Source organism: Lagenorhynchus albirostris, chromosome 1, assembly GCF_949774975.1.
Source record: "Lagenorhynchus albirostris chromosome 1, mLagAlb1.1, whole genome shotgun sequence".
Taxonomy (NCBI): Eukaryota; Metazoa; Chordata; class Mammalia; order Artiodactyla; family Delphinidae; genus Lagenorhynchus; species Lagenorhynchus albirostris.
The window spans coordinates 59905445-59930653 of NC_083095.1; the positions used below are offsets into that span (position 1 = coordinate 59905445).

Sequence of the window (25209 nt, forward strand, 5' to 3'; positions counted from 1 at the left end):
CATAATGACATAGTTCTATCCCCTGTGTCTACCAGTCAAACCTCATTAAGGGAATTTAAGCCTCGAGATGTCATCAGAACCTGCCTTGGTCCATTTGGGCTGCTATAACAGAATACCACAGATTGGTCAGTTTATGAAACACAGAAATGTATTTCTCACAGTTCTGGAGGCTGGGAAGTCCAAGATCAAGGCGCCTGTAGATTTGTTGTCTGGTGAGGGCCTGCTTCTTGGTTCACAGCCAGATGTCTTTTGACTGTGTCCTCACTTCGCAGAACTGAACTAGCTAACTCTTTGAGGTCTCTTTACAAAGGCAGGAGGGCTCTGCCCTCATGACCGAATAATCACTTCCCAAAGGCTCTGCCTCCTAATACTATCACCTCGAGGGTTAGGATATGAACATATGCATTTTGGGGGGACACAAATATTTAGTCCACAGCAGAACCCAACATACAGTGACTAAAGGGAAACAAAATCCTAGAGCCAAGGTTACATGGTGAATTGTTTTCCGAGTCCTACTAGAATATAGCTGTAGGATGGGAGTTCAACTCAGGCCTGGGTAAGCACCAAACTGATTACAGAAACTGGGATTGGCACAAATTTTGGGGTCAGCAAAGTTAAGAAAGAAACTGGATAGAACCTACTAAAGTTTTTCAAAGTGCTCTTTGAAAAATGAGTACTGTGATCAGATACATTTTATTCATCCTCTTTTGTCAACTTTATTTAATGCACATGAATGGCATGTTACAAGTTCTGAAAAATCAATCAGCTTAATTTTGTTTAGTATTTGATTAAAGCACCATTGGTTTCAAGAAACACTAAAGTTCACATAAATAAATATTCTAAGGCATATTATTTAGGAAACATTATTTTTAAAAATCTGGTGGGAATTTGGTAATATGTATAAGAAAATATCATCTTAAAATGGACACAGGTCAACTTGATCTTTCTCAATAATTTCTAACATGTTTTTATATCTTTGTCCCCAGGTGGCAAAACTGATAACCTGAACCACTTTTCATCTAATTTGGCCTCTGACTGGCTTATTCTGCTAAGAGACACAGATGAAATAATCTTATTTTAAAAAGGAGAAATGAATACAACTTTAATAAAAGTATTACTGCAAGTTAATAAATGCGTAATGTCCTCTTGCCAAAAAGGAGTAATGAATCTTTTACATGAAAACAAATACAGGTGCAATCTAATTTACTTGGTCCACGCTCGCACAGACCTGATTAAACTACCATTTGGTAGCTATTATTTTCAAAATAACTACCTCTAAATTCTATATTTAAAATGTGTAATTTCTCAATGAACTTAAAGTTTTCTACCTGTGATAAGAGCTGGAAAGATTTTCCTCTTCAATTTCTCATTAAAATCAGAAGATACTTTTAATTGTGAAAGGGTCGATAAACCCTAAAGCTACAGATAGCTACTGATACATTGGTAGTCTGCATATTTACGATTACATTAGTGGTTTCTAATATCTTTTATTTGTTTCTACATTCCTGAAAAATATCCTTATGCCAAGTTGAGTTACTAGAAAAATAAGTTCTCAGTTAAATATTAGATTCTACAGCTTGCTGGAAAATAGAGATGTTTCTGCATTCAAATAATTTCTTATACCACTGGTCTTCTGTACATGCAAAATTGCCTTCTTTTTTATGTTTCTAGTCCTCAGGAATGTTAATTCTTCTGTGTGAGTAGTGAACATGCTCAGCCACTAGCTATGGAAGAGTTATACATAAGTTAAAACAAATTGACACTTAACCTTTATTAAATCAGTCCCTAGCCCCACCCCCTAAAGATCAAATCAGCAAAGAATATGAGGCTATAACAAGGCTACTTGTGGTATTGGTTGGAGATCTAAACTCTTTATGGTAGACACTGCTGGCTGCCTACCCAATAGCCCCTCTCCCCTGTTTTCTAACAGAACCATCTTTGGTAGGAGTGCTCACCTAAAAAATTACATTTTCCAGCTTTCTTTATAAGTAGAAAATGTCATAACTCTGGTAAATGAAATATAAGTTGAGGGTTTCTTGTAACACTTTTCTCCCCTGTTAGGACAACAAGAAGTGGTGGTACCTTTTTATCCTCCCTGGAACGTAGATTCGAAGTAAGAGATAAAGCAACCAGATCATGACTAAAAAGATGAAAGCTATACACTAACATTGATGAAGGAGAAATCTGGATGCAGCCTAGGATATTTAAGATATTGGACACCTGCTGCACGAGCCCTGAATTTCTCAAACCAGAATCAGTTTATGAGAAACAAAAATAAATCCCTAATTTTTAAAACCTCACTTCAGTCAAGTTTCAAATGCAATATTAACTGATAGACTCATGACTTGCAACCCAACTCCTGGGAACTTACGGTCAAAGTAAGGAAAGAGTTATGTACGTACAGGTATTCACGGTAGTGTTTTCTATATTGAATTAACACTGAAAACAGATTAGATATCCAACAATGAGAGAATGTTTAAATTATGGTAAAATACAGCTTAGACTACTAGGCTACCATTTAAAAATCAGCTTTTTGAAGACATAATAGTAGAAAAGATTCAAATATAAAATTACATCTGTTCCTTTCATAAATAGCAGAAAAACTATTGGTTGCCTGATCAAGTTATTCCCAACCCCTTTTCCTTTTCCATCTCCCATTAGAAAGACTGGAAAAGCTTACAATTTCATTTCCCCACTTTTCTTGGGGCTAGAGGTAATAATTTTATACACTCATGGCCAACAGGTGAACACAGATCGACTGTGGATATCTGGAGAAGGTTTTGCTTTTATGAGAAAAGGAAAAGATGTGGAAGGCTCTGCCTCCTTCCCCCCTTTTCCTGTCTTGAATACAGACACATTGCTCTGCACTGCAGTGGCCATCTTACCATGAGGGAAAAGCTAAAAGACCTTCAGAGACCTTGGTATCATGGAGTCACTGAACCAACGCCAGCTCCTCTAGACTTCTTGTTATGAGAGAAAAATAAATCCCTATTTGAAAAATCATTGCTAGTTGGATCTTCTGTTGCTTAAAGTAGGAAACATTCCTACCTGATATAGAAATAGGTAAATTGGGACCTCCCTGGTGGCGCAGTGGTTAGGAATCCACTTGTCAATGTAGGAGACACGGGCTTGATCCCTGAACCGGAAAGATCCCACATGCCACGGAGCAACTAAGCCCATGTGCCACAACTACTAAGCCTGTGCTCTAGAGCCTGCGGTCCACAACTACTGAAGCATGCTCACCCACAGCCTGTGCGCTGCAACTACTGAGCCCACATGCCGCAACTACTAAAGCCTGCGCACTCTAGGGCCCACGTGCCTCAACTACTGAGCCTGTGTGCTGCAACTACTGAAGCCGTGCATCTAGAGCCCGTGCTCTGCAACAAGAGAAGCCATTGCAATGAGAAGCCTGGGCACCACAGCGAAGAGTAGCCCCTGCTCGCCGCAACTAGAGAAAGCCTGCACGCAACAATGAAAACCCAACGCAGCCAAAAAAAAAAAAAAAAAAAAAGAAAGGAATAGATAAATTGTAAGTGATATGAATAAAAGATGTGACAGAAAAATTAAAACAGTCAACCTTTTAGGGTACTACTGAAAATTACTTGTAAAGAAAAAGTTTTGTTTATACAAGAAAACATTTAGGGGCTTCCCTGGTGGTACAGTGGTTAAGAATCCGCCTGCCTATGCAGGGGACATGGGTTCAAGCCCTGGTCCGGGAAGATCCCACATACAGTGGAGCAACTAAGCCCATGCGCCACAACTACTTAGCCCACGCTCTAGAGCCCGCGAGCCACAACTACTGAAGCCTGCGCGCCTAGAGCCTGTGCTCCACAACAGAAGAAGCCACTGCAATGAGAAGCCTGCGCACCACAATGAAGAGCAGCTCCCACTCGCCGCAACTAGAGAAAGCCCACGCGCAGCAATGAAGACCCAACGCAGCCAAAAATAAACAAAAAATTTATTAAAAAAAAAAGAAAGCATTTAAAAATAAAAGTATAGAGCTTAAAGGGAAAATGTTAGACTAATTTTGTTGCTGACTATGAATACACGTGCCATATAATCTAGATTATCTTAATTCTAATACTAAGGACATTTATCCATTGTCTTTTGTTTTATTAAATAGTCAAACAAAATTTAGTAACCAAAACACATTTTCAATAAAATTTTATATGTGTATATGTGAATAAACAATGAAACAGCACCAACGACCTCTGTACAATTTCGTCATACAGTTTCTGTGCAGGATGCTTCACCAATAAATCATTCGATTTGTTTTAAAAGCATGTGATTACAGAAAACTATTTAAACTGTTCAGCAAAAACTGGGTAACATCTTTCAAAGATACCTCAGATACTCATACCAACACAATCTATCTTCTGAATATCAACTTGAGTTGCACAGGTTAAGATGAAGACGCTTCACATAGTGCTGAAGATGTGATGCAATCTGTACTTGAACTGGCATTGCACTTCCTCAGACTTGGGCTGCCTTCATTACAAATATCTTCTATCCCTGAGAGATCAGCTATTATCAGGATGGCTCATCAGCTAAGTCACGTTGGTCAAAGTACCTGGTGAAAAAAAGAATTTACACAGCAAAGGAAACGATAAGCAAAACAAAAAACCTATGGACTGGGAGAAAATATTTGCAAATGATACGACCAACAAGGGTTTAATTTCCAAAACATACGAACAGCTCATACAAGTCAATAACAAAAAAACAAACAACCCAATCAAAAAATGAGCAGAAAACCTATATAGACATTTCTCCAAAGAATACATACTGATGGCCAAGACACATGAAGAGATGCTCAACATTGTTAATTATTAGAGAAATGCAAATCACAACTACAATGTGGTATCACCTCACACCGATCAGAATAACCATCATCAAAAAAGTCTACAAATAACAAATGCTGGAGAGGGTGTGGAGAAAAGGGAACCCTCCTTCAGTGTTGGTGGGAATGTAAATTGGAGCAGCCACTACGGAAAACAGTATGGAGGTTTCTTAAAAAACTAAAAATAGAATTACCATATGATCTAGCAATCCTGCTCCTGGGCACATATCCAGAGAAAACTCTAATTTGAAAAGATACACATACCCCAGTGTTCATAGCAGCACTATTTACAATAACCAACACATGGAAGCAAGCTAAATGTCCATCAACAGATGAATGGATAAAGAAGATGTCGTGTACACACACACACACACACACACACACACACACACACACAAATGGAATATTAGCCATAAAAAAGAATGAAATATTGCCATTCGCAGCAACATGGATGTACCTAGAGATCATCATACTAGGTGAAGTCAAACAGAGAAAGACAAATACCATATTATATCACTTATATGTGGAATCTAAAAAATGATACAGGGCTTCCCTGGTGGCGCAGTGGTTAAGAATCCATCTGCCAATGCAGGGGACACGGGTTTGAGCCCTGGTCCGGGAAGATCCCACATGACGCAGAGCAACTAAGCCCATGCGCCACAGCTACTGAGCCTGTGCTCTAGAGCCCATGAGCCACAACTACTGAAGCCCATGCACCTACAGCCCGTGCTCTGCAACAAGAGAAGCCACTGCAATGAGAAGCCTGCGCACCGCAACGAAGAGTAGTCCCCGCTCGCCGCAACTAGAGAAAAGCCCGTGCACAGCAATGAAGACCCAACGCAGCCAAAAATAATTAATTAATTAATTATAAAAATAAAAAAATGATACAAATGAACTTATTTACAAAACAGAAACAGACTCACAAATATAGAAAACAAACATAGCTACCAAAGAGGAAAGGCGGGGGAGAATAAACTAGGAGTTTGGGATTAGCAGATACCAACTACTATATACAAAATAGATAAAGTCCTACTGTATAGCACTGTGAACTATATTCAATATCCTGTAATAAACTATAGGGGAAAAAATCTGAAGAAGAATATATATATGGATAACTGAATCATGCTGTTGTATACCAGAAACTAACACAACATTGTAAATCAACTATACTCCAATTCAAAAAAATTTAATGTATACTTAAAAATATTAACTGCAGCACTACTTGTAATAGCAAAAGATCACAAACAACCCAAATATTCATCAATAAATGGACTGACTGAATGAACTACGATACATCTACACAGTGGAAGACTATGAGGCTTTTATAAAAAAAAAAAAATGAGGGAAATATCTGCACTGCTACCATGTGATTTCCAGGATCTATTAAGTGAAGAAACAAGGTACAGAATGGAATGCTTAGTATGTTATGTTTTGTAAGCATGTGCAGAAATGCAGATATATTTATATATATTTGCTTATATTTTTTCAAAGAACAGTGAATGGAAGGATAAATCAAAAATTAACAATAAAATGGATAACTACAAAAGGGAGAAAAGACGCTACAGAGGATAAAGGTGGATTCTAAAATGCTCCAAAATGTACCTTGAATTATAATTTTAACTTTGGAACAATGTAAATATTTTATGAAATTATAAAAGATTAAATAAAAACAGAAAATGACCAAATGAACCTTCTCCTATACTAGGTTGGTGGCATAACCACACAGAGGAGAATAATTTCAAGTGATCTTAAACATGATGTTCTGATATCCCTAGTGAGACATACCAGTGACAAAGAGAACTGCAAAGAATTTTTTAAATGTACAGAGTGAAGTCAGAAAAACAAATATCATATATTGATGCATATATGTGGAATCTGAAAAAATTGGTATAGATGATCTTATTTACAAAGCAGAAATAGAGACACAGACGTAGAGAACAAACGTATGGATACCAAGGGGGAAAGTGGGGTGGGATGAACTGGGAGATTGGGATTCATATATATACACTATTGATACTATGTATAAAATAGATAACTAATGAGAACCTACTGTATAGCACAGGGGACTCTACTCAGTGCTCTGTGGTGACCTAAATGGAAAGGAAATCCAAAAAAAGAGGGGATATATATATATATAATATATATATATATATACATACATACATATAGCCGATTCACTTTGCTGTACAATAGAAACTAACACAACATTGTAAAGCAACCAAGAAAAAAAGAATTCTTAAACTGATTTCAATAGTTTCATTATCAGTAATATTGTTAGTATTATTCTGAAACTATTATGTGAATATTACAGGATAAAGCCAAAAATTATGTTAATATTATTAGAAACCAGAATTTTGAGCACAGAAGAACAGAAAAAAAACATTAAATAAAAATCAAGTAGTCGGGCTTCCCTGGTGGTGCAGTGGTTCAGAGTCCGCCTGCCAACACTGAGAGGCCTGCGTACCGCAAAAAAAAAAAAATCAAGTAGTCTTAACTTAGAACTGAAATATTAATTTGAACTCATGATTTTATTTTTCTCTTTCTAAAAACTACATAACTTCCTAGCTCTGTTCAGTGAAAAGGTCTAAATGCAATGACCAAACGAATAACAACTAGCTTCCCTAATGTCCAAATTGTGGACTCTAGACACCATTTTCTACTTTAAAACAGGAAACAGCACTCCCAGGAGAAAAGAAAAGACTGATTCCAGATCTGGAGCCAAGTGTCCAAGATACATCTGAGTCATTTTGGCATACTAGAAAGGAAGAAAGCCGTAAAATAAAAAAGACCACTAAGGTTATATAACAAAAAGCATAGGAATTGATCTGAGGGGCTCCCACTGTCCAAAGATGGAAAAATTTGAGCATCAAAAAGAATACTGACTGCAATATCCCTTTACCTGAATGCGATGGTCAACTTTATCACCACTAAAAGTGGGACAACTAGACATTATATGCTTCCTGATGTGACACGATAGCACACATACAGTCTTGTCAAACAAACAAACATACACATTACATATAATCAAGCCTCTAGACCTACCTACCAGTATGGAGGATAGATGAACCATTAAATACCATCATGAAGTTAGCTGTCAAAACGAAAATGTGGGAAATTTTACAAGTCAAAGGACCTGGTTTCTTCAACAAGAAAATGGCAAGAAAAACCCAAGAGGTTGATAGGGATACTTAAGAGACATATTAGACAAATGTAATGAGTGCATCGCACTTGGATCCTGATTTGAACAATTTGAATGTAAAAAGACATTCCTGGGACAATTAGGGAACATGAAACATGAACTGGACATCAGACGATACTATGGAGTTATTCTGAAATTTATTAGTTATTCAATAAATTTGTGATAAAAATACTACAGTCATGTGTTTTAAAAGCCCTTATCAGTTAGATACACTAAAACAGGAGAAATGACATGTCCGAGATTTGTTTAAAATACAATCACAAAACAGTTGAAGCTGGGTTATGGATTTATCTTGGGGGTTTATTCTACAACATTTTTATGGTTTAAACAACTCCATAATAAGAAGCTTTAAAAAATAATTACCATTGGTAAAACAATTAAGGCAGCTAACAGTTACTGGATCCTTTTTGAATGGGATCCCACTCATGTAACGAGGTATTTCTATGAATTAGCAGTTCTTGCCTTAAAGATACCCAAACAAACAAAACCAACAATAAAAAACCCTCTTGGGTTTTCTGTCATAACAATGACAGATACTTACATTGAAGCTGTTACTGCAAAGAGTCGAGGCCTATGTTATCTTTTTTCCAAGCTTGCTATAACCTTCTATAAGTTTTCCTAAGTGAAGTCTATAGAACTGTCCTAGAACTTTGTCCTAGAACTTTCCTGTCCTAGAACTTTTTTCCATTTTTACCTAACTTTCTGAGGGGAAAAAAAAAAAATCATGACCCAATACACTTGGACATTTCTTCTCTCATAATTGCATATTATAAAATATCAGTCAGATGATATATTTAAGTTTCTGGTTCCATTAAGTACTAGCTTACTGAACCATCAATTATCAATACTTAATCTTTATGAACTGGTGTCCTCATCTGTAAAGGAAAAAAAACCCTGAGCTGTTTTAAGAATTAGAGATACAGTATATTTGCGCCTAGGGCAACACTGTATCCTCTCATTTAATCCTTACTAAATGAGAGTAAGTATTTACTAAGTATAATAGTAAATTATACCTACCTCAGGTGAGGTAGGTATTAATTTTTTTGTGATCAGCATAGTTAAGGGCTTAGTTCTGGAGTTTGGATCTTAGCTCTGCCATTTACTAGTTCTGTGATGGTAAGAAAGTACTTTAACCTCCCTCTGTCAGGGTTTCCTCATCTGTAAACTGATAATAGTACCTACCTTCTAAGGATTAAATGAGTTCCTATTTTGAAGCACTACGAAAAATGCCTGGCACAAATTGCCAAGTAAGTGTTATTTATCATCATTAGCATAATTACTGTAGATAAAGAAATTACATGCTGAATGTGTGTACACTCTAAAAAAAGTATCTTGTCTGGGGCAGGGAAAAATGAACACAGGATTACTTACCCTCCCAATATTAAAAATACTATAAAGCTTTGAAAAGTTATTGGCATTGGAATAAAAACACTGACCAATGAAGAAAAATATAAAGTCCAGAAAGAGACCTAAAATAAATATGTGTGTGTATATATACACACACACACACACACAAGAATTTAGAATATGAAGACATTTTCAAATAAATTCCAGGTGAAATTTTAATGTAAGCAATAAAATCAAATGTATACTAAATAAAAACATGCCCTGACTGAAAATGAACAAAGGACAGTAGCAATTAAAAAAAACTGCAATCAAACATATTCTACCCTTACTGATAATCATACAAAAGCAAATAAAAATAATTTGTATCTTTTTATTATCAGAATGGAAATATTTATATCAACTGAAAACGCCCAGTGCTGAATAGGAAACGGGCACTCTCATTGACACCTAGTGGGAACAGAGTGGTATGATCTTTCTGGAAGGCAAACTGGCAATAAATATATCAGTTTTAGAAGTACATGCAAGCCCTTGGGACTTCCCTGGTGGCACAGTGGTTAAAAATCTGCCTGCCAATGCAGGGCACACGGGTTCGAGCTCTGGTCTTGGAGGATCCCACATGCGGTGGAGCAACTAGGCCCATGTGCCACAACTACTGAGCCTGCGCTCTAGAGCCCGCAAGCGACAACAACTGAGCCCGTGTGCCACAACTACTGAAGCCCGTGCACCTAGAGCCCACGCTCCACAACAAAGAGTAGCCCCCCCTTGCCGCAACTAGAGAAAGCCCTTGCGCAGCAATGACGACCCAACACAGCCAAAAATAAATAAATAAATAAAAATTAAAAAAAAAAAAAGAAGTACATGCAAGCCCTTTAACTTATTTCTAGGAATTTATCCTTTGGAAAATATAGAGCTGTATGTACAAGGATCTTCAATGCAGCATTATTTATAGAAAAAAACTAGAAATAAAGGGAATTGTGATAACACAATACTGTTTCCTTATACCTCAACTTCCTCATTGTAAAATGGAAACAATACTCTCTACCACCATTAATAATGCTATCATAAAGCAAGAAGCCAAGGATTACTTACCTGCTAACCAAGCAGATTAACAAATTCAAAGCAGGGACCCTCTCATCATCTTTGCTGTCCTAAAAAAAAGAAAGAGAAAAAGTTTAAAATGTAGTCTGTTATCCCTTAATATTTTTGAAACAAGTTTCAAGATGGAAAACATGAGCATTTTATTACAGGATAGAAATAATCACAGGGAAATAGAAAATGTCAAAGAAAAAGGAGAAACTATAGAGTTAATGATTCCTTGGGAAACATCTAAGATCATCCTTTAAAGAAAGGTCCTGAATAGGTCCCGAAAAGAAATAAGAGTTGAGGTCTCTAAGGAGGATAACTTGGGAGAGATCTTCTTCCTGGTTCCAAGTAAAGGAGCAAAAACACCCTGTGTCCTAACTGGGCACGAAGGGAAAAAAATTATATAAAAATACTTCAAAGAAAATATTCCAGATCAGAGTTCTCAATTACGATGGAAGTAGTTCGTGAACTATACATTTTATAAAGTTCACTTTAAATATCTGTTAAAATGACAGACCTAAGACACATGGAAGGTAGTCTTACAGAGTATGAAATTTATTTTTATACATTTCAAGGAATAGTCACAATAACTCACTGAGTAATGTTATAACAGACATGTCATACATTATTCAAACTTGGGACACACTTCAATGATGTCAGCATATTCAATTCCTTTATGTGCCAAGAACTTAACAATATGAATAAGACATACTTCCTGCTGATAGCACAGAAGAGGAAATATCCATATCAGCTTTAATTAAAGGAAAAATGTGTTAAGTGTCATAAAAAAGATACAAAGCATACTGGAAAAACAGATCACTGAAGAGATTATTTTTAATTGTGAGGATTAGGGAAAGTTATCACAGAAAGTGACAGGATATGAGCCCGACTGTGAAAAGTAAATGGTGTATAGATGCAGATTAGAAGAGAGTGAAAAGGCACTTCTGGAGAGGGAATAAAGTCTAGGAACACAGCTTATGGAATATTTAATGAGTGACAAGTACATTTTGCTCAGAGTACAGGCTATATAAGTTAGTTTGTGCCATATCATGGATATTTAATGAAAATATTTTGGAGTAGTCAATGAAGAACAAGTATACATTTTGTGGAGGAGTAAAGAGGAATAAAAAAAATCAAAAGTGAACTTAGTCTGGCATCAAATTACTTTATATTGTAATGCTGCAGGTATGAGTTAGAGGAAGGGTCTGATTGGAGAAATTCAAAACAATTATTATGCCAGACTGTTAGTTGACCACTCTGGCTTCTTGACTCCCCTTATTATTTAGCAAATGAATCTCATTTTTAGCTGGGCACACTGTCACCCAACTAAAGTAAACATTTCCCATAGTTCCTTATGGCCATGTGACTAAATTCTGGCCAATGAGCTATTTTGGCCAGATGTGTTTGTAGAACCTCTGGGAAGGCTCTTTGGAGGGGATGACCTTCTGCTCTTCTTTCCAGCTTCCTATAGTGAAATAAAATGGCTGAAGCTCCAGCAGCCATCCTGGATTATGAGGTGAGCTTGAGGATGGAAGCCACATGTGGCAGAACTCAAAGGCCTGGGTCGCTGCCACCTTAGATCTAACCTGCCTACCTTCAGACTCCCTTTGTCTGAGAAAAGCACTTACATTTTATTTAAGCTACTGTTATTTTGGACTCTTCTATTATGTAACTAAATCTAATCCTGACTAATCAAATATTCCATGTTTTCCTGTTTCATTGAAATCGTTCTTTACCATCACATAAATCGGTGAGTGCTTCTGATTTGAAATATTAAGTTTGAACTTACCACTAAAAGCCTCACTTCAGAGCACCTTCTTGCAAGCTGCCGAATCAGTGAATGAGCCTCCGGTAATAAAGGTTTTTCAAGACAAGCCAATAAAGCATAAAGCCATCTTCCCTATATAGAATTTTAAAAAGTAATAAGTAAGCAAACTACACCATAAATTTAACTTATAATCACTGAATTGTACCTCAGAAAGGTCATATCAAATTATGTTTCCACCAGCAGTATATATGACTGAGTTTATTCTGAGCAACACATCACTTTAGGGGAAACCTGAAGAATATTAGAACAAAGTTTAAATAGCAATTTGTGTAACACACTAAGTTAGCTCCTCAAGCAACCCTAAATCAATAAGACTTTTTCTTAAACAAAAAGATTCACATCTGGGGGTGGGTGGGATAAATTGGAAGATTGGGATTGACATATATATATATACTATTGATACTATGTATAAAACAGATAATGAGAACCTACTGTATAGCACAGGGAACTCTACTCAATGCTCTGTGGTGACATAAATGGGAAGGAAATCCAAAAAACTAACACAATATTGTAAAGCAACGATACTCCAATAAAAATTAATAATAAAAAAAAAATAACATTAAAAAAAAGATTCACATCCAGGTTTCTTTTATAAAGAGTGAGTGGGACTCTCTTCTACACGAAAAAAGCTGGTATACATTTAAACTTGACTTAAACTTTCTGGGATAAATTTACAATATAAAGCTGGCATTCAGGTATTCAAATGGCCTCTACACTTAGAAGGTGCTTAAATCTCTACTGATTGTCTAAGATGTATCTATACTGAAAGATTCCTTTTCTCAAAGTCAGTGAGCACACTGTGACAATACTAAAAAATAAAAGCAAAACTAAATAGCTGAAAACCTTCTTTAATAACATCACACTTAGTTGGCAAAATAAGGTGGTATTTCTCAAAAAATATTAGACAAGTAATCCCAAGAAATAATTAAAAGGTCCCTTTTTCTTTTTGCTAGTTTATGATAAGCAAACTTCCTGTGACACAAGGTTTTTTTTAAACATTGGTATTCTCAGTACTAGAGTTCTAATGGTATGGTTACTTAGAGGAATTGAACACTGTTGATTTAAAAGACAGGTTACTCAAAATAAAATTCAAAGGATTAATCAGGTTAAAATTTAGTATATCAGCTATCACTGGTTCAGAAACACTTTAATGGTTCCTTTGGCAAATATAGCCACACTGTTCGGTAATACGTTTTCATTAAATCAACAGGAAAAGCCAAAATTATCACCTCTTGAGTGGGTAATCTTTAAAAGCTAAAAAAAAAGTTCCAAAAATCTTACAATAGAGTTAAAAAAATAAAGACTAAAGGAAGAGAAGGAAAATACGTCAGATAAATAATACTGCTAAAAGGTTGCCGCTATCAGACAGGAAGAACTGATATAGAATTTAAAGCTCAATATCTAGATTCCAATGAAAAAGTAGCCTAAGAATATGAACCAAGTTATCTATTGAAGATGTAGCTAATATATAAACCCATGGAAAAAGTTTTCCGTCACTGATAACGAAAGAAACATAAATTATATTTACTTTGAAGTACTACTATATATTTACTAAATTTGAAAAACCAAAACAAATTATAAAGTGATAGCTTGAACCATATGGAATTGTTGAAAATCAAATGTTTTTAACCTACAAAAAGGGCAATATCATAAGGTTCAACTTAAAGTAGGGTTGTAGGGAAGAGAAATTTAAGAATCCATTGCTGATGTCATTATATACGGGTTCAATTCTTCTGTAAAGCAAGCAGGATGTAACAAAAGCTTACAAAACCTTGATCCAATAATTCTATTCTAGAAATATCCTGAGAAATAATAAAAAAGAAAATCAGTACAAATGTTTATAATTTAGTCATGATTGTAAAATATAAGGAAGAATCCAAATGGTCAATAATGAGAATCAAAGTAAACCATGGACATTTAGACAACGGCAATTATGTGAATTACATTATCATATAGAAATATATATGTGAAATGTGAGCTAAAAAACCAGAATATATACATTAGTAACAACTATGTAAAAGACATGTCTGACCACTCAATCGAAACAGTGATTTAAGCATGGATTTTTTCCCCTTCAAAATTACATGTTATATGGTAGAGATTTAAAAGAATGAAAATATAAAAATAAAAAATGAAAATCCAGTGATAAAGAATATAATCATTACACTTATGGAAGAGACTTATCTAAGCCACCTGGCTGAATAGCAGCCTGGGAAACTTATACACTGTACTGTAATGTTGCTTTATCTGTCTCTCCCAGCAGACTATAAGCTTCTAGAGGGCAAAGATTATATCATCTATTTTGACAGGAAGTTTTGGAGCCTCAGATACACTCTTTTGCAAATATCCTCAATTGTGAAAAATATTTGTTTTTTAAATTATAACTCCAAAGGATAATAAAATTTCTTATTAGAGGATTAAGTGGGTAATTCATTTATATAATGTCTACCAAATTTACCCAATTTTGAAGGTGAAAAGTAAGCTGTGAGTGTAAAGCAATAAAATAGAGGGGTAATACAGCACAGTTGTTGAGAGTATAGCCTGACTGCCAGGGCATGAGTCTCAGTTCTGCCAGTTATAATCGGTGTGACCTCAAGCAAGTTACTGAATTCCCATGTGCTCCAGTTTCCTCATCTGTAAAATGGAAATAACAGCTCATAGGTTATCAAAGGATTCAAGGAGTTATTATATATAAAATCCTTAGAACAATGCCTGGCACATATATTTGCCATTACTGGTATTTCTGATATGCTTTTGTGAACTGGATTTCAAAGCCATTTTAGAAAATGCATTTCAAAGTTCTTTAGGTCAGTGCTATTTGAAACGGGGTCTGCAGACTGGCCAGTCTGTTTGTTACTGATCTGTGACAAGATAAGCAGCTTCTCCCAGGATATAAATCAACTATTTAGTTGACTTTTTTTCCCCAATGCAAGACTATCTCAATGAATGAAGTAGTATGTTGATTTACATTCTAGTGTAATTTCCTTATTTTACTGCAAACAACCATTGCTTGCATTACACATATAGTTGTATATATATGACATATATATAAATAATGTAAAGCCATATCTTATATATAAGTATATAAATTTTGTCTGCATTATGAAAAGAAAAAGATGCAGTACTACCAATTCTGGAGTAAAGTCTCTTTCTCCAAACCAATTACTCAGATATTCCAAGACGCTAGTTACTGTTGCCTAAAAAGGAGGGCGGGGGGAAGAGATGAAAGAACAGCATTAGTAATACAACACTAACAAGTTCAACCTGAGTTTCATTAAGTTCAGTTAGAAAGCAACTCTTATGTTTAAAATGGCCTCATTCTTTAGGCTTCCAGAGAAACCTGTGACTCTATTTAGTAATTTGATTAGATGGCACACTCAGTGAGAAGAGGCTTTGTAGACAAATATTCTTATATACTTTCAATTATCAATACCTTGGTTTAAATCCTAGGATTTAGTTTGTAACTACTAATTTAGTTCGGAACTACTTAAAAAAAAAATTCCACATACTCTTAAAAAAAAAAACCTTTGCATAAATACCTTCAGCTTATTTTCATTAAAGCAGAGTACAACTCTAAAGACAAAGTTAGCTAGAGAAAGATCAGTTTTAAGCTATATAGATAGAATTATCAAACTGTTGAAAATATTCATGGGCTTATGCAAATATAGATGGACACAAAAATCACTCTCAACAAATTTAGTATAACTACTACAGTACCTTAGTGTAAATGATCAAGTAAGTAAAACTGTCAGCCAGTATATGATTTACAACAGAGTATGACTTATCTTCCAAGGGTACCCAATGCTATGTGAATGCAAAACAATCAAAGTTTTTATTTGCTCTTTAAATGGATAACAGAGTTCCTAGTTCTGAAAGACTGAAGAACCAAAATCCATATTTCTCCCCTTTTGATCCAAGAAATTCAAATTTCATTCTTAATGAAGTGTGTAGGACATCTGCAACTAGAAATAGCAATCTAACCTTAGTATTTATTTCAAATCCCAGAATCTAAGACTTATAACTGAAATGTATACATGTGAATAGTTTAGCACCATGATCAAGAGCATGAGTTCTGAAATTAGATCAACCTGGGATTGAATTCTAGTGTTGCCATTAAAACTTGCTGAAAAACCAACTGCAAGTAACTTAATCTCCAATTTTGTTTCCTCCTCTATTTAAAAAAGGATATTAATAATAATTTCCCATATAGGGTTGTAGTGAGGATTAAATAAGAACTGTTAAAGAGTTTAGGACAGGGTCTTGCATACTGTATATATTCAGTAAATGTATTCAAATACCTTAACAAACATTGCAAACAAAAGAATGCATAAATTCTTATTAGATTTTACCTGATTCATTCTGCTAACAATACTAAGCAAGGGAGGAAAACCAATCTGAAAGAAAAATGAGACTGAAATTTACTAAATGGTATTATGGAGGCAGGGGGTACATTTTTTTCAAACTGGTGAATTTCTCAACACACTGTTTTTTAAAAACAAAAAATAGATAAAAGTAAATTCTTTCATTGTCCATTACAATAAAACATTCCATGAACTATTATGTTGGTAATGCCCAAGAAAATAATGTCTTGATATTTGAATATGTAAATTTTAAAATAATGATTTTAGTAATTAGGATGTTAAAGCATGAAATTGAAAAAATGATACTATGATATTAATATGTTGTACACACTTTTAAAATCTTTAGCTAAAGCTAACATTTTCAGGAATTAAGGGCACTTGAATGAGTTCTTTCAAACCTAATCTGCTTCAATTAAAAAGTACTTTGGAGTTTAATGTTGGGAGCCTTGATTATGAAAACAGTACTGATCTGTGAGAAACTTAAGAGGACATGCATTAAACTCTTGTGTCCTTAAATGGTTCTTTCATGTGGTATATATTTCACTTGTATGTGTTTTGTAATAACAAACTAAATAAATATATATTAATTCTTTGTAAAATTGAAACATTTTGAAATGTAACATATGTTAAGGATATTATACAAAAGAACATATGTTGTATAAGAAATAGTGTTAAATTAGCTCCCTCAGAGATCTGAATCTGTTTACACTCCCACCACCATGTGTAAGAGGGCTCGTTTTCCCAGCCCTTGTTAACACAGTGTGTCAAACTTTCTTTACCAGTATGTTATCTGAAAAATGCCAGCTCAGTGGAGTTACAAGCAATATTTTTATTATAAGTGAGTTTGGGAATCTTCTCATATAAGAACAATTTGTATTTCCTTCTTGTGAGATGTCTCTTTATATCCATTGCCTTTTTTTTTTTTTAACTGGGGTCTTGGTCTTTTTTAGTGATTTTTGGAGGTTTTACATTTGCAGGATAAACTAATTTTAAATGGGAAAAACACAATGTAGCACCACATAGAAAACAATAAATACCTACTCAACAGAACAGAACAACATAGTATAGGGAGTTACCAGTAATGCAGATGTGTGCAGTGGGTTCCATAAGAACATCTGCAAACTTGAGGGCAGGTGAATCCTGAAGGACAAGAAGCAGCTGGCCACATAATTTATGATTAAAATAAAGCCATGTGAAATTTAAATATACCCTCAGCATTTTACCTCCAGAATATGCAATTTACTAAGCATTTTAAAATACCTAATTGTGTCATATGTTTTCCTTTGTTTCCCTGACTACTCATAACTCATTGTTTGACCCACGTCTAATCATTAAAAAAAAAGAATCCTAACTCACAAAATTATTAAACAGCTAAAACATGCATTGTTTTAGAAACTAGGCTGCCAATTTTTAAGTCAAAAATACAATAAACTAAGAGAAAATACTGGCAAATATTTTCTGCAGAGAGCCAGAAAGTAAGTATTTTAGGCTTTGTAGGGTACACACTGTCTCAGTCACATATTATTTATTTATTTTTAACAACCTTTTAAAAACATAAAAACCATTATGTTTTTATGTTTAGCTCATGAGTATACAAAAAAAATCTGCAGACTCGATTTGCCCCAGGTTGTAGTTTGCTGAGTCTTTATACTAAATCATGAACCAAAATTATGACCTTTTTCTGTTTGTTTAGCCACATTATCACCTACTTGTACATAATCGATTCCAGGACTTTCACTTGCAGCTGGTCCAACAGCCCCTTCAGCATATAACCTCTCACCCAGACAAAATTTTTTCCAGCCTTCTTCATCTTCAGATTTTGGCTAAAAGAAAAGAAAAAAGAACTTACTTACTCCTATGTATATATTTTTTATACTGAGTAGTGAAAAAAGAAGTGAGGATTCCTCCATATTCCCACCACCTCAACACAAAGATATAGTGCCTGTTATGGAGTGAACCGTGTGCCCCCAAAATCTGTATGTTGAAGCCCTAACCTCCAGAATGGGATTATTAGGAGACTGGGCCTTTATAGCAGAGATTAAGTTAAAATGAGGTGGTTAGGGTGGGTCCGAAGCCAATCTGGCCAGCATCCCTGTAAGAAGACGAAGTCTGGACACAGAGACATCAGGGATGGGCGTGCATACAGAAGACCACGTGAGGGCACAGCAAGGAGATGGCCACCTGCAAGCCAAAGAGAGAGGCCTTGAGAGAGACCCACTGACACCTTGATCTTAGACTTCTAGCCCACAAAGCAGTGAGAAAATAAATTACTGTTTGTTAAGCCACCCAGTCTGTGGTGTTTTGTTATGGCAGCCCTAGCAAACCAATACAGCACCCAACTGGTCACACCATAGATGGGACATGTTTAGTTTGGATCATACTTTAATGAACACTGACAAGCAAGAATGTGTTCAAAGGAGGGTGATAAAGATGGAAATTGGTATGAAAAAAAAATACACTAAGAATGCTTATAAGAATGAAGGATGTTCATCCCATGGAAGGAGACATGATTACATACCCCACATACTGAAAGGGCTGTCCAATTAAAGAAGGAGTAGATTTATTCTACATTGTCAGATGAAAAAAAGTAGGACCATTCAGTTCAATATGGCTATCTTAACAGAACAATTAAAAATTCTTTTTCCTAAAAAATTTATTTATTTATTTATTTAAGTATAGTTAATTTACAATATTGTGTTAGTGTCAGGTGTACAGCAAAGTGATTCAGTTAACAGAACAATAGGTTTATCTGGGCACATCACCTTGCAAATTATTTTACATATATGTGCAGTTTTTCCCCCACCCCGAGGATAAACCGCTTTCATTAGATTCTCAGAATGAATATGAGACCCCTAAAACATAAAAACCCATTGTCCTGGAACAATTCATCTTTTCCCATTACTCCACTGGTCAGAGACTGTTTCTGCTTCAGGTAGCATTGAAAATCCTAATTATTAAATGTTGTGGGTGCTTAATAAATGATTGGATCAATTGATCAATCAATGTTCATATTTACATAGTTGCTATCAGAGCATGCTTTAAAAATTCATTTTATTATTTACATAATGTTTACATCTGCCATGATGAACATATGTTATTGCTGTGTAATAGTCTACTGTTTTGATGCATGATCTTCATTTATTGAATCAATTATGTTCAGTCATTTCTTTCTTGACAAAATTATTTTGTCATAATGTTACTAATGAGCTTCTTTTTGCATTAGTAAGTATGTACCCAAAAGTCCTTAGACTGAGCAAGAAAAAATATTATCTACCTACCTACTGCCTTCTCTCTCTTCTTACTAGGAGGCCTCACAGCACAGTGAAAGGCTTTAGAGTCAGACAAAGTTCAGTCTGAATCTCAGTTATACCTTTTATGAGTTAAATGATCTTGGGCAAGTGATGTTAGTGTCTACCACACTTTTCCTAGAGCAGAGCTTCCAACTGGTATACAGAAGCATATAGAGAGGTTCCACTGAATCTCTTAGCTTTCAGCTGGTAGTTTAGGCTATGGGAGCAGCCTCCTCCATTTATCCCAATGTGTCATCGCGTAAAAGATGTCAGGAAGCACTGCCTAGAAGAAGCTTCTAAAATCTGAAATCTATGAACCACCTGAAACTGTGAGCAAAATTGTATGCATAGGTACATTTTTTCCCTCTGAAAATAAATACCTTTCATTTGATTCTCAGGAAAACTATAAGACTCCCTAAAAGGTTAAAAGGACTGTCCTGGGGCTTCCCTGGTGATGCAGTGGTTCAGAGTCCACCTGCCGATGCAGGGGACACGGGTTCGTGCCCCGGTCCGGGAAGATCCCACATGCCGCGGAGCGGCTGGGCCCGTGAGCCATGGCCGCTGGGCCTGCGCGTCTGGAGCCTGTGCTCCGCAACGGGAGAGGCCACAACAATGAGAGGCCCGCGTAACACACACACACACACACAAAAAGGATTGTCCTGGAACAATGTATCCACCTCTTCCCCAACACCCTTTTTTATCCAGTAGTCCACATATAGGATATTTACTAAAAAGCTTAAAATTATATCTAGGATGATAAAGTAAGAAATACTACTTTCCAGTAAGCATGACCAGCTTTACTAAAATGTCACTCACTGATACTGGCACCATTACCTCATGAGGAAAATCCAATAAGCCTTTATTCAATCTTTTTGTAAATACTGAAAATGCATTCAATTTCCTAAAAAGCAAATGTCTAGAAGAACCTTTAAAAACTTGTAAAGACCAATCCAAAGTCTCTCAAGATGCAGCTTAAAACTGTCATAAAAATAACTTGCATTACTGACTCTATCCTTTTCAGGCTATTAAGATAATGCAACTGTTACTATGATAGATGGGAGAGAATGAAAATAACATGGATTAAACAAGTGAATCTTTAAGAACTGGAAGTAAATATGGACTATATTAGTTATACACTGTACAATCTAAACAGAGAAACTTACATACCATGGTCACATTACTATCCAACTGCTGTGATTTCCAGTGACTTCTATGTCTGTTCACACTCTAAAGGAAGATAAGGTAGACAAATGATCTTCAAAGAATGGATAACTCAAAAGAAAGCAATTGCTGCACAACATTCAAACAATTCTAAAACTTGGAAAATATGTTCAACTGTATTATGTCTAATGATTATAATAATTTGGTAATTTATTCATGAATATTCTTATCTTTATACACTAGAAACCCCAATTTTTCCAACTACAGTCTAAGAACAGAAGTAAGTCCGAGGGAGGGAGGGGTTTAATTTGATTAAATGATTAAAGTACACCTACCTGCCGAACAGTTGAAAACTGTGCCACTTGCTGCTGTTGCCACTGAAGAGTGGGGGAATATCCTTCAGGAGCAGGTTGGCATCCTGAAAGCTAGAGATCAGTTCATAAATGTTAGAATCAATGTTAGTGTTATAACTAGAATCTCATACCTCTGCAAAGTAAAAGCAGAATCAAGATGAAAAGTGAATAATAAAGCAAATAAGACGATACAAGAAAGATAGTATTTTTTGCAGATGTAAAAAAGGAGGCAACTCACTTTACTATTTATGTCTGAGTTTAAAACATTAGGAAAAGACTCCTATATAGTCACTTTAGTAAAAGCAATCTGGAATGGTTTATAGTTGGAGTTTCTAAGAAATCCACATGACATGAGACTCGAAGATATAATCTAGTCCTACCTTTCTACTGAATATAATAGCAAAACAATTTGAAACAAAGAGAGATATAAACCAAATAAAGAATTTTGGTATGAGCAGAAAGTACTCAAATAATTTCAGATGCTTGACTTTATAAGGGCTACTTCTACCTTCCAAAACAGCACAGAGGTCACAACTGATCACATACTGCCTTGAAATAAAACTTAATGTGGTCACTTTTTAAAAGCCAGGTATACAAGATATCATCTTCCATCAACTAAAAACTTCTGAAAAGGAATTATATGAAACGTTACAGTGTCTGAATTTAAATCTCCTGATTATAAACATCAGATAAAGGAATTACTTAGAACATAAAAGAAAAAGGAATTATCACAATTTAAAAACTGCTGCTCTCCTACCTTTGGTTAAATAGCACCTCCTAAAACAGACCTTCTGTGGCTACTCTATCTAAAGTAGTTCTCCCAGTTACTTATTGGTCATTATATGTTACTTTTTTTCACAACAATGGTCACAGTATGTAATTAATTTTTTTTTTTTTTACTGTCTTCCTCAGGAGAATGTAAACTCTACAAGGGTAGGGACATTTTCTGTCTCATCCTCTGTTGTATTCCTAGTGCCTGGCACAATATTGTTGTTTAGTAAAATATGTGTTGGATAAATAAATGAATGAAAAGGTTCACAGTGGGCAAGTAGGTAGAAAAGTGTGATATTTGGGTTTCTGTTTTTAAAAAACAAAACCCAGTCCAATCCAAAACATGCAAACTACACTAAAGATCAGCCTGATAATAATTATGAACTGGAAAAAGGTACCTTAAAAATAAAGGATAGCATAAGTAACCTATTGAAAGACTCCTTTAGGATTGGATCATGTTCCTGAAGTATTATGAGCAAATCTCCACGAATGCCAGGGTTACTAAAAGCCTCTCTGGAGGCAGTAAATGCCAGCTGTCCGTTTGGGGGGAAAAGTACAACTTAGTACGGAGTAGTCAAATCTTACCTACATCGTAACTGATACTGTCTGACACTGTAGGAGAGCCTTGGTCTTTTAATTTGTGGGAGGGAAAAAAAATCCTCTGACGGGTAATAAAACTCACAGAAACATTCACACTTTGCTTCCTTTTCAACTTCTTTGGGTCAATTTGAGCTACCACAACATCTGGACAGTGAGCTGCTTCGATCCTACAAATAAGAAATAAGTACAAAAACGTGATTACTATTGCTCATGTATAGTAAAGCAAGCGATCCACTTCTATGGTTCATTATAAAATCAGAAAAAAAGTTCAGAATTGCAATCGAGGTATTAAACAATGTATTTCTGAAATTTTGTTGACTGAAAGCAAAATTTCTTATGTGGAAGAAATCTAAGAGCACCTATATTGTCACAAGTAATCAGGTTTAACAAAATTAAGCTCATAGAAACTCGCTCACGCAAAGATGTAATCAAGGAATGTTGTTCCGACAGTGGATGGGGGACGGGAACAGAGGTGGGGCTTTATCACACTTAAGGGTCGAGCGGGGCACTGGGCGCTGTGCCCAAGGGCGGAAGGACAACCAGCCCACCCGCACAGGGTCAAATCACTCACTGGACCCGCCTTAGGTATTCTTGGGGAGTTCTCGGAGGTACGTTGGGATCAAAACTGTCTGTCAAGTCGCAGGGCTCCACTGGCAACAGCCGGGGCATCAACTCTTCCACTGCAGACTCCGCCGGTACCCACGCCATAGTTTTCAATGCGGTCTGTCCCACCCAGCGCATGCGCCAGGTCTGGGTCACAGCGCAGGCGCACATGTTGTCACCTTTGGCGCGGAGTTGAGCAAGAGGCTGGGCTTGGGGGCGTAACTGCGCATGAGCGAACCTGCTGATTGTGGTAAGGTTAAGGCTCCGGTGGAGTAATGAAGACTGCGAGGCTGGTTCCTAGTAAAAGTAGTTCGGAAGTTTTTCTGGGTATTACGCTCTATACTCTTCTAAGACTGAGGGTTATTAACTTTTATGCATCCCTAGTAGTGAGGGAACTTTAAATGTTTTTTAAATTAACGACCAGGTTACTGTGATTATCATTTATTGAGCTCTAAATTCTTAAACCGCTGGTAGATGCATCACATGCATTTCCTCATTTAAGTTTTACAACCTTTTGACGTACGTGGTATTATCCAGGTTTTGTAGGGGAGGAAATCGGCCGAAAGAGGGGTTAAGTACTACAATCGTAACTTTCTCCGAAAAAGGAAAACCAATTCCAACCCAGATTTATCTGACGCCAAATGAATGTAAAATTAATTTCCCAGAGGAATTTCTTGTGCTTGGCTGCGCCAAAGATCACTTTATATTTATCTGAAGTGAATATTACTACTAGAGTAGCCATCACTTTTTCAGAAATATCTCTTTCTTTAGATAATGCAAAGAATAAAGTTAATGCCAACACCTAGAAGTTATCATTATTAATCTTAGGGCCAATCTTGTGAGGGGGTACTTTATTTCCATTTTGCAGGTGAGGAAACAAGGCAGAAATGGATTAAGTTAACTTGTGCTGGGTCACAAATTGCAAGAAACAATCAAAGTACTATATCTGTTTTTCTAAACAAGCTGTGAGTGAATACAATTGACTTGTTTTCTAAGGTTTGTTTGTTTTTCAGGCTTTTTTTCTTCTTTTTCTTAAAGCACTGTCTTTAGCTTGCAAGCAATTATTTCAAAACCAGAATGTAACTTTCTAAATTGGAGACAAACTAAGGACAGTCCTTAGGTTAAGAGCTAAAGAATTAGTGCTTATGAATGGTAACTAAACAATTGGGAGTCTTGGAAAGAAACTGTTTGGCTGCAGTCAAACTAGAAAATTATTTGGTTAAAAATTTTACTGATTTTGGGAGAAACAAACTTATAAGAAATATGGAGAAATGCTCCTGTCATCAAACGTTTTGGTAATGATCAAGAACAAATTAGAAAAAGTAAACAGTGTGTCATTTCTGGACTTTCCTACAAATATATATATATATATATATATACACAAATATACACATATATACAAATATATATATATATTTGAAACTAGCTTATTAGCAAGAAATATGGAGAAATACTGTCACCAAACGTTTTGGTAATGATTAAGAACAAATGGAACAAATTAGAAAAAGTAAACTGTGTCATTTCTGGATTTTCCTACAAATACATTTTTTTTAAACTAGCTTATTAGCAATTTATCCCCACTTTTCTGGAGAAAAGAACCTAGTAGACCAACCACAAAGGAACAATTCTTAATACTGGACTCCATGTATAAGTGCGTGGCAGAACTACACAGGGATGAAGGGAACAAGGGGAGGAATAGCAGAATGGAACAAAGGTTGTCCTGGGAAATATTAAGAAAATTTTTTTTCAAAAGAAAATGTGAGTTATAAAGTACAT

General features: G+C 35.7%; 1 protein-coding gene across 8 annotated transcripts; it reads right to left on the minus strand.

Moving 5' to 3' along the window:
* Positions 1 to 4149: 4149 nt before the first annotated feature.
* On the minus strand, positions 4150 to 23571 carry GEMIN2 (gem nuclear organelle associated protein 2). Of its 8 annotated transcripts, none has more exons than XR_009539521.1 (12): positions 23402 to 23547; positions 22913 to 22997; positions 21442 to 21531; positions 21113 to 21172; positions 18365 to 18478; positions 16644 to 16688; positions 15423 to 15491; positions 12256 to 12366; positions 10473 to 10531; positions 7884 to 7928; positions 6888 to 6927; positions 4150 to 4570 (listed from the first exon to the last, which is right to left on the minus strand). XR_009539521.1 is itself a non-coding variant. In XM_060143227.1 (11 exons), the coding sequence occupies exons 1-10, from the start codon at positions 23536 to 23538 to the stop codon at positions 7925 to 7927; spliced, it is 774 nt and encodes a 257-aa protein (XP_059999210.1). In that variant the 5' UTR covers positions 23539 to 23547; the 3' UTR covers positions 4150 to 4570; positions 7884 to 7924. The 8 variants fall into 8 exon arrangements, 6 of the variants coding, with proteins under 6 accessions (XP_059999210.1, XP_059999195.1, XP_059999177.1 ...); XR_009539522.1 differs by having other exon boundaries at positions 7880 to 7928; XM_060143227.1 differs by lacking the exon at positions 6888 to 6927.
* Positions 23572 to 25209: the final 1638 nt, after the last annotated feature.

What these genes read in the sequence shown, in the direction of transcription:
- GEMIN2 (XM_060143194.1), bottom strand. Translation starts at nt 23,571, where the DNA reads ATGCGCTGGGTGGGACAGACCGCATTGAAAACTATGGCGTGGGTACCG. An exon ending in TGGATAGTAATGTGACCATG is followed by an intron (nt 18,479 to 21,112) that starts GTATGTAAGTTT and finishes CTTTTCTTTTAG; the next exon opens with CCAAAATCTGAAGATGAAGA. An exon ending in GAGACTTTACTCCAGAATTG is followed by an intron (nt 12,367 to 15,422) that starts GTAGTACTGCAT and finishes AATTCTATATAG; the next exon opens with GGAAGATGGCTTTATGCTTT.